This window comes from Lathamus discolor, chromosome 5, assembly GCF_037157495.1.
Source record: "Lathamus discolor isolate bLatDis1 chromosome 5, bLatDis1.hap1, whole genome shotgun sequence".
Classification (NCBI taxonomy): Eukaryota; Metazoa; Chordata; class Aves; order Psittaciformes; family Psittacidae; genus Lathamus; species Lathamus discolor.
This window is the reverse complement of record NC_088888.1, coordinates 10598973-10609471: the sequence shown is the minus strand read 5'-3', so window position 1 is coordinate 10609471 and position 10499 is coordinate 10598973. Positions and strand designations below refer to the sequence as shown.

The 10499-nt window shown below is 45.5% G+C and overlaps 1 protein-coding gene across 1 annotated transcript; it reads left to right on the top strand.

Annotated features, from left to right (window-relative positions):
- Positions 1-5401: 5401 nt before the first annotated feature.
- LOC136016010 (ankyrin repeat domain-containing protein 9-like) lies at positions 5402-6292 on the top strand. Its single transcript, XM_065682657.1, has one exon. It carries the CDS (start codon positions 5402-5404, stop codon positions 6290-6292), a length of 891 nt encoding a protein of 296 aa, XP_065538729.1.
- The last annotated feature ends 4207 nt before the right edge of the window (positions 6293-10499 follow it).

Genomic DNA, 10499 nt, shown 5'->3' with positions numbered 1-10499 from the left:
TTATCAGGTATTTCTGAAGTGCTTATTGTTGCTCAGACAGTGCACTTGTCGCAGATTAAAAGGCCATTGCAGAAGAACCCACTGAAAACTGCAAAGAATGTAGTGGTGAGTGGTTATCTTTGACTCTGGAAGAAATATATAGTCTATGAGACAATGGAATGCAGGGCCTAGGAATAGGCACTCTTGATGACCGAATTAGCTTTGAAGTCTCTCTCAGTCTCTGAGGTCTCAGAAGACACTGCAAAGACCTTCCTAACAAATCATTGGTAACGATGCTAAGGCTGATTGCTAAGATTGTTTTCAGTAACCTCCAGCAGTCAATTATGGGATTACAGCTTGGTGACTGTGAGGTTTAACGTTGCTGCTCACAGCCTGGATTCTTCTTTTGTGGTGGATTCAATTAAAATAAAGTTTCAAACATGTTCATTGACATTATGACACAGACTTCCTGACAAGCCCTTGTTCACAACCAATACAGCACTAAAACTACTAAGAAGGTCCAGATAAATTTGTCATCATTGTGTCAGGAATGGCACAGATATAGTGTTTTACCAATTTGCCCATCTACACGGTGGTAGGTCCTTGGAGCTGCAGTTTTTGTCTACTGTTAGTTGCTACATACACACAGAATGAAGACCTTAATACTTACAGAAAACATAAAATCTTACTTTGGAAACTGTAAATTTAGTCTCAGTCTTGTGTAGCACTGGATTCCCCAGGTTAATTATGGGTTGTGTAAAAAAGCCTTGCTTTTCATCACTTTTGGAAACAAAATGCATTCAAGCCTTCCTGAATGCAGTAGTTGTCAGCCTGAACATTTACACAGAGATATGGTAAAACAGGGCACCAATACCCATAATCATCATGAGGAAGGAAAACATCCATCAGTATAAGACTGTCTTAGCCTCATCCACTCACTGGAAAAAACAGCATCTGGTTCACTGAATCCATGGGCACAGATTGTCTGCGAGGGCTTTTTGTTCTTTAAACAGAGCTCAGCTGACAGGTTACTTTCTGGAAGAGGAATAGTAATCTGTCTATTTATGTACAGTCTTTGGGAGATGTAGTCTCAAATTAGGACAGGAGTGGGATCTAAAATAAATGGGCTCACAGAAATAGGAGACACCAGGATTTTTGCCATGCAGGCTCTGTGCAATGAAGTCTCAAAAGCATTTTCAGAAAGTGGAATAAAATGAGCCTTGTTTTCATAGGTGATTAAACTGAGCTGACATCTCATCCTCCAAACACAAGCATGCTACTTGATCTGACCTATATTTGAAGAGATGTCTGACATTCAGTGAGAGTCAGAAACATCTTTATCCTTCCTTTGGGATAACTGCAGTGTTTATTGGAAGAAAACTTTACAAATTTACCAAAGTGGGTTCTACAAATGATCCTGTGAAGCTGGAGACACAGAACATTTTATGTCAAGATACATCTTCAGTCTTACACCTTCCTTCTTTTAGAGTTGATCAGGTGCTATTGCATTTGCAGCAGACTCCATTTTGCCCTAACTGCATTGCAAGGAAGCTCATCATCTGGCATTGCTCTCTTAGTGCTCATGTGCTCTTGGTGGCTGTATTGATATGCCTATCAATATCCATATATGCAGGAAGCATTTCCTACATCAAGGGCTCTGTCTATACCCTGAGTTTAGAAGTGGCCAAAGGAACAGGTAGAGGTACAATCAATTCCCTCGATACATGCAATTCTTGTGCCTTCTCTTTGTTCCTTGTTGCATAGGGCTCAGGCTCATTGCACTTGGGAAGTGAAGCACTAGGTGAAACTCAGACGCAGCAGGCTAAGCCCTGCTAATTAGTAACTATCAGCCCTTCTGTGCACCGCAAAGTGTTCATGACTCCAACTTCATATGCTAGAGTTAATAGATTTAATCATAGGCCTGGTATGACAGCAAAGGCCTTGAGAAGAGGCACAGGATGTGGAGCAAAGGAGTACAGGCATCGGATAGGAAGAGATTGGGCAGAGGCTTGACTCAAGACCTCACAGCTACAAACAACTCACCTGTGGCCAGTTAAAGGAATATGGAGCTGGACAAGGATGGTTTTAGGGGCAGCAAAGAGGACAAAGAAATAGTGTCTTACATGTATATAATGAACATACATAGTTAATTCAGGTGTGAAATGGAGTTTCGATGCAATGAAGAAAAGACAAGGTGTAAAAGCAAGTTGACAGTCCTAAAACTGACCCCTGGAATATTCTAGAATGAGGAGGAAGGAACCATCACCATCAACCTCACATTCCTGCCACTGAAGGACTCCAGATGCTGATGATTCCTTGTAACACCACCACCAGAATGAAACCACCAGCCTTAGGACCCAGGTGAGCAAGGGCAGGGGAGCATAGCACCAGGAATAGGGCTCGAAGCTAGGAAGTATGTTCATAACTACTCATTATTAGTAGCAGTAGTAGTAGTATATTTTATTTTTATTATTCTCATCATCATCATCATTGGAACTTTTTCTGCAAAGGAGTATTTTTTATCTTTCTGTAATAATTAGATCTGGACTAATAATGATTTTTTTTATTAGAGTGGTAAGATTTCAGTAATACTAACAGTAAATTCACATCTTTACGTGTCAGATATCTTCCCTTTTTGCCCAGAAACCATATGTTGAGCATAACACTGTAAGAAGATCCCTGAATAACTCAGAGAAAAACACTATATTTCTCACAGTCTCACAGTAACCAAATTACTTTAAAAGCTGAAATCACCATCAAAATGTGAAAAACGTGTCTGTCCAGGAGAGGTTTAAAAAGCATCTTGATCCCAACTGAAATAGTAAATGGTGGGTTTTTTTCAGTTTCACCCTTCTAAACCATTCCTGCTCCCTTGGATACTCTATGAGTCAAACCTGATTCTGTTCACCTCCTAGACTGCACTTTGGCCAAGAGGGAAGCCACAACAAATACTTCATGAGTTAGGGTACTTTCTTTTTAGCCACATATCAAAATTCAAAGAAATAAACAGGAACTCCCAAACTCCTAATCTTCTTCCAGTTCCTCAGTAAATCTTTCCACGTTAATGTCTTCCATTTCTAATGAAGCGATGTTTCACGCATGCATTATGCTTGTGATAAAATTCAGAAGCAATGCACTGCCATCAAACAAGTGCCCTCAGCTCCAGCTTTTCTAAACTCCTGGAAAAAACAAAACAGGCCAAAGTCAGGGGCCACCACAGCAGGCAGACCTGTGCCATTTAATACCACACAGAGGGGAGCAAACCATGCAAAAGTCTCCCCTAGTTTTGTGCTGGGCTTCCTGGGCAGAACAAGGGTATAATCTGTCATTACAGCTGTAATTACAGATGTTTTCATGTCCTGGACATCCTGGGCCTGTGATGTGGATGTGATTGCCATAAGCCCAGTGGCCATTCTTTATTAAGGGATTTTGGGTTCCCTTTTCCTTGGAGATACTCACAGAATATTTTCCCCTGGACTTTTGTATGTCTTTGCACCAAGTTGGATTCCATGTGGGCTATAACCACTGGGCAATTCCAAGTTTGGTCTGTAAAACTGAGCCACATAAAGTGTGTGTGTGCTTTCCCATACCTGCAACATGGAAATAAAGAAATCCATGTAATTCCTAGGGTATAGTCATGATTTACTACTAGGAGAAGCTCTGGGAGAGCTTTAGACAAAGAGCCTAGCCACTTCAATACTGATTCACCTCTTTCCCACATACTGAAGTCCAAGTTTCAGATGCTTTGGGTTAGGAAGTAGAGAAACAAAACGTGTGTCTCTAAGTGCTCAACTAATGCCTGAGCCAGAGAATGCTGGAGTCAGTGGTAACCTCCCTGTGCACTTCAGTAGGCTTTTGATCTGGCGCTGAGCATGCACATAGTTTATTGTGACCATGGGTACAAGACAGGCAATACCATGTACAAATGACCGTGTAGCAGCATTTCCATGCATAACCACAGTAATGGTGGGTGAAAACTGGACATATACTTGTTTATTCCAACCCTATGAAAAAACTCCCTAAAGAGAAACACTTGTGCTATGAAACTGAACACCCAGAACTTCGGAAGATGTGCTACATCTACACCCAGTTTTGTGAATGGCTTTGGTTTTCTCTTACCCCAGACAGCATTCGGAGATGTTCCCATTTGATACTTGAATACTCCCTGTTTTGAGTACACTGAATAAAAGTTTGTGTCCTTGCTAAATGAAAAAGAAGAAAAAAAATTGCTGTATTTTCCCTGTTTTCGTATCAAAAAGGTGAGACACCATCTTACCGCAATCTGTTGATATCTAAGGCACATGCAAGCCCTCCTTCCTTCCACACAAGTTGCCAGATAGAATGTTTAGCTCATTTCTTTTCTGTGAATTTTATTTTGGGCAGGTCCTTCTGCCTCATCCCAGGCACTACCCTCTCAAGCTTGGAGACCTTGGTCAGCTGTGTCTTACCAGGGCATTGCACAAGTCTCATTGATTAATCCCACTTCCTCCTATTGAGACTGACTCTGACCCCAGCACTGGACCGTGACATCTGAGAAATGTTCACATCAAAGCTCTCCACACATCAGTGGGGTTTGGCCATTGACCTTTTGTTTATGTACTTGCTGTGCAACAGAGAGGCACAGATACTTCCATGCTAAACAAAGGCAGGTGTTTAAACTGAGCAATAGGCTTTTGCTTTATGACTCTGGGCTATAGTTACTCCACATGCAGCTTGACTCTGTTCTCTGCAGACATTAATGCCTGGATCTTAAACATCACCGATGCCTTATAGACAATCCATTACCATCAATGTCTCCTAAGTGGCTAGCCATACCATTATTTATAAAATAGGGATCCCTTCCTAATGCTAGAGCTACCGATCCCTTGCTTTCCCAAGCATATAATCATGTGTGTTTTCATCTGTGGAGCATTTTACACTGCCACATATTTTTTACTATATAACGAGCTGTGTATGTGTGAGTGACACACAAAAAGAGAGATGAATATTGCTCTTACACTTACTGCAGTGCATGAGCTGATCTGGTTCGACACAAAATGCAGACAGAAATCCGCCTCACCTCTCAAGCTAATTTTAGTCTCTCCCTCTGTTCTCGCTAGCTGTGTGTGTATAAAATCACTCGCAGTCTGACAGCGTTCCAGTAACCTGTGCCACGCGCAGAGCGGGATGTACTTACTAACCATCTGCTTGCATGGCATGGGTTAACTGAGCCTGTGGGATTGTGCTTACCTAAACAAAACCACTGCAGTGAGGGGAAAAACAATGAATGGGTGGAGATGATCAGCCCATGCATTCCAGCTAGTGCAGTCCAGGCAGCAATGACAGCCTGAAGGTTGCAGCAGCACCGGGATCTGCATTCCAAGTGCACAGATCTTACAGTCTGGAGTGATTTTACGTGGAGCTGTTCTTTATTTGCTGAGCCATGGCCAGTAACCAGGCCAGCCTGCAGGATGATCAGAGCAGGCACTGCAAGTTCTTATCCTATATGTTCTACCAGGCTGTGAGAGATCACAAGCCTGTGTGGATGCTGGAAGACATGAGAACTATGGAGTATTTTTACTGGGAGGAAAATGCCAGCCTAAGAACCTACTCACCTTCAGAAGCCCTTCTCTATGCAGTGGTGCATAACCACCTGCCTTATGCTCAATATCTGCTGTCTCATTTTCCAGAGGAGGCTCTCAAGGTGCCTGGGGAACACTTCTGCTATTGCCCATCCTCTGCTCCTCACTTGGCCATGGCGGTCACATATGACCGGAGAGATATCTTGGGGCTGATCATCAAAATTGCACACAAGCTCCCCAGCTTGAACTCCTACATCAATAGGACTGGCTGCTTTCATCTGGAAGATGGGAAAACCCCCCTGCACCTTGCCTGTGAACTGCTGAGGTCAGAGACGGTCCTCATCCTCCTTGGGAATGGAGCTTCTCCCAGGATAGAGGACAGCAAAGGGCTTACCCCGCTGGACGTCATCCTGGAGCAGATGTGGGACTCCAAAGTCAACGTGGCATCAAAGAAGCTCTGCCTCGACTACCTCTTGCTCTTCATGCCCAACCCACAGTTTAAGATGCGGAAAGTTCTGCAGGAGCATCCTGACCACTGGACAGCTTTGCTGGGGGAAGACAAATTCAACAGCCTGGTGGGGAACACACCTGCTTCTTTATATCTGCAAGCTATGCAAACTATCCTCCAGACTCTTCCCCCCTCCCACTTCCCTAGAAGCATCCAGGAACTACCTATACCTCAGGCACTAAAGCCCTTACCATCCTATGGCAAAAAGCTACCGACAAAAAATGTGGTAAATGTTTTTCCTTGACTTTATTTGCTGGGTCTTGGATTTTCAAAGGCAACTTAGGGGAGCTGGTCATCCACCACCCTCTGCATTTTAGTGTGATTTTAGTACTTAAGCTCTTAGGCTATATTGGAAAATTCAATCTTTTGTGACAAGATTTTAAATGTCTTTTTTAATTGATTGCAGGCACGGCACTTTTAAAGGCAAAAGCCTTCCTTGTTTTCTGTTTCGTTGTGCATGTGAAGGGTTAAGTGTAGTCGAGACTGTGTTATGTTCGGTTTCTTAGCTGTCAGCTGGTATCAGTGTATCTGAATTCCCAATGTGATCACTGTATCCTGTGTAATGTACCTGGGTAAAAAGAAACTACGTGCTCAGTGGGATTGTCAAGTGGTGTAACTATGGGATTGTTTTTGCTAGAGCTGGGAGAAATACCATCCCATACCAACAGGGTTCAGATGCCAGGTTTCCTTTCCAGCAATGATCTAGCATCATCTGGTAATAACCAAAAAGTCAATGGCTGATGCTGTAGGGATGTAGATCAGATCCTGCACAGTACCTGGGTTTACCAGGTTACTTTTCAGCAGGTCATAGTGTGGAGGGTGTGAATTCACAGAGGGGCCATGAGTGTGTATTCCTGGGGTGGGGATAAAGACAGGCAGAATAGCCTAAGGAAAGCATCCTGTCTCACCTGGGAGTGAGTGGGTTAAAGGCAGTCCCAGCCCTGATGCCTGTACAGACTTGTGCAATGGGGAAGGAACCATTTTCCCTGCTGTCCAGTAAACAAATGGAAATCAGAGCAGGGCCAGCAGAAGCCTTGTCCTTCATAAGTGACATTATTTCTTCCTTAACTTGTGCTTTAGGTCTGAATGTTATCTCCACAAGAGACATATCTCACTAACCGGATTTCCCAGTGGGTCTCAGAGCATTTGCTAGTTGTCCTAAGCTGGGGTATGATGTTCTGCTGTTGAAAGTTGTCACTTGATGTCAGTAAGAGTATTTCTGCCACTCAGGTCCAGACAGAGGGCCTGATCCTAGAAAATACAAACAGCTCCCCCCATTGACTGCCCTGGGCACTGCAGGCAGGGGCTGTTTGCAGAAGGCAGGGCTGGGGCTGCCCTGCTTTTTGGGGAGCTCTGTGCCTTCCTGCCCAGGCAGAGCCCTCTGTGTTTAAACTGGTCCTGTCTCCTGGCTGTGCTCACCACCAACAGAGCAGTAGTGGGATCCCACCTCCCTTTGGGGGACATCCCTAATTTTGGACCCCAATGTTTGCTCTCTTTGTAAGTGCAAGCCTCCACTCTGCTGAAGCAGCATTAACGCATTTGTGCCCAAAGGCTGTGGGGCACAAACCCCTTTCAGCAAGCTAAGAAAGAATATGCATTCACATTTCAATTGCTCCAAATGCAAAAATGGCTCATGTCTCATCTGGCTACTTCCCTGTGCCTATGCCAAGATGGCTGTGCTGGAGCTACACCCTTTTTCCATCACCACAGGGAGCAATTCTGCTGGGTTTCTCTGTGTGCAGGATACCTCCATGTGCCCGGATGCTGGTGATGCCAGCCACGGCCTGGTGGTGATTTCCTGGGCACAGACAACTGGAACAATCGTTTAGAGGCACTGGGATGCTCCTCCCAGACATCCCTTCCCATGGGCCACAGAAGAAGCTCAGTGCCAGTGCTGTCTGGGCTGTGCTAGGTGAAGATGCAGGCTTGTTTTTGATATGGATGTCAGCCCAGCCACCGGAGTGGCAAGCAGGCCAGGAAGGGGTTAACCTTTCTCTTGAAATCCCACATTCCGAGTGCTGCAGTGTCCTTCTACCCCTGCCCCTGGGCGCTTTGTGTCTTTCCATAAGGGGTCTATTCCAACTTAGGGTGTGGTATTCCTCCTTGGGGCAGGGTGTGAAGGGTGGCAGAGAAATTCAGGGTCAGTTTTGGGTGAGGGTTTTGCAGAGAGGCTGCTCCCTCGCTCGGCAGCCTCTGCGGCAGGCGGAGGCTGTCACCGCTTGGGAAGCAAAGCAGAGTCCAAGGCAGATTTACATTATAAGCAGTGGCTGAGCTGCTTCTGCCAACCCTTGCAGGTTCCCCAGCCCAGGCCCCCCTCAGAAACCCGGAGCTGGGGGCAGAGGTGCTTGTGCCCAAGGCCAATGAGGGCAACTCCGCAGAGCACAGCTCCTGTGACACCCCTGGATCCGGAGGAGCAGGACTGGGTTTGTCCCTACCAGCAATGCAGTATCTCATCTGGGTGGGCGAGAGGCGGAGGAGGCTGGTGATGGATGTTATTAGAATAGTAATTAGGCCCTGGGAGCAGAGATCCTGGGGAAGGAGGGAAAGGAAGATCAACTGTTATTGCAGTTATTGAGCAGATCTGGCTCAAAATCAGGAGAGTTTTGGAGCTGTGAAGAGTTCCAGAAAAGACAGGAGGGAGGGGAAGGCTCTTGGACTCAAATCAGAGGAGACAGGTAGGAATTCTTGGTGTTAACGAGTAGCACTTTCTAATAAGGAAGAAGCTGTACCCAGAGACCCAGACCAACCCACTGTGAGCAAGTGGGTCTAAAATGGTGCAGGGATCTCTTGTTGGCTGTAGTAGTTGTGAATGGTTGCAAAAGTCAAGGTTCAGGCACTTCAGCCTTTGCGGGTGGGTTTGTAGCAGGCAGCAAGATGCTTGTGTGCATGTGTTTGTCCATGTGGGAGGCTACACTATCCACTGGCCCAGGCAGAAGGTAAGAGATGGATTCTCAAGCAACTGCTCAGGAAACTCACACTCTGGGGCATATCTGCATCTGGTACCACAGCCTGGAAGAAAGCCGCTGGCCCGCTGTTGGGCAATGTGTAAATTGTTCTCAGCTCAGTGCGCAACAGGCAAGTACTTGCACTGGGAAGATCACTCCACAGCCCTCTCATTCCCCTTCTCCTGACCACTTTAACAAGAGACCAAGCACTAGCTGGCCCTCCACCTACAGTCCTGCTAGGCTGGAGTTTAGGACCATTAGCTTTGTGATAAGAACTCCTCCAATCACCTGTAGTGATGTGAGTGCAGGATGAGGCATCCTTCTGTTGGAAGGGAGGAATCTTCTCCCTAAACATGGTTTGCTTATCTTGTGGTCACCTGCATGTTGGTCTGAGACCCCATTTTCTTTCTGCTCAGTATGGTGACATTACATCAGATACAGCCAAATCTACCTCAGCCCTGTGTGCGCTGATTTTTTTCCTCCACTCCTTCCAAGCCACGGCAAGTGACTTGTGTGTGTGTGTAGCGTGGATGCCTGGGTGCACATGTATGCGTATGTAAATGTGTGGGAGCCGGGGTGTACATGTATGTCTGTGTCTCTGTCTGCCCTCTCCTGGTAGAACTCATAACTGACTGACAATACTTACCCAATACTCCAGTTCACATCAGTGATCAATGCCTTAAGAAAGCAGCCTTTTCATGAGATAAGTGTGTGTCCCAAGCTCCGTGCTGCTAACAGGTAAGGACAGTTCTCCTGTAAAGAGGAAGATGATTTGCTCTTGAAGTGGGTGCTTCCCAGAGAAACTGTGGCTGCCCCATCCCTGGCAGTGTTCAAGGCCAGGTTGGACGGGGCTTAGAACAACCTGGTCTAGTGGAAGGTGTCCCTGCCTGTGGCAGGGGGTTGGAGCTGGGTGAGCTTTAAGGTCCCTTCCAACCTGAACCATTCTGTCATTCTATGATTCTCTGAACACCAAGGACAAGGGCTTCTGCTCACCAACAACCACAATCACCCCGTGAAGAGTTAGTGATAGGGGCCACATTTTATTCTCAAATCCACCTTTCTTTGTTAATAAAATCTACTGAACATACCTTTTTGTCTTTCTTTTCTGTGGGCTGCCAGCAAAACTCAGCCACTGCTGACTTCCTAACCTTATGCTTCTGTCTATTTCTGCAGCACCATTAGCAGGAAGGACAGGCCAGATTCTGACCTCAGTTACACCTCTTTACAGCAGAAGTAATGCTTTTTAACTTAATTGCATCACTCCCGAAGTTTGTTGGTCTAAAGGAAAATAGAAACTGTGCACTTACATTCTTCAAGGCTCCATAACTCTGAGTTCAGCATAGAAATAAATGTGATGCTTCACCATTGAAAACACTTTTTTACATTTTTCGTACTTGGATTGTATACAGATCTATATTTTCCATCTCTCTGGCACCAACGGGCATGTCCCTGCTCCCAGTTCCCTTGGCTTTTTTGGAATCAGAGTGACAATGACACATGCAGTTG

Coding starts and splice junctions, on each gene's coding strand:
- LOC136016010 (XM_065682657.1), top strand. CDS start 5,402: ATGGCCAGTAACCAGGCCAGCCTGCAGGATGATCAGAGCAGGCACTGC.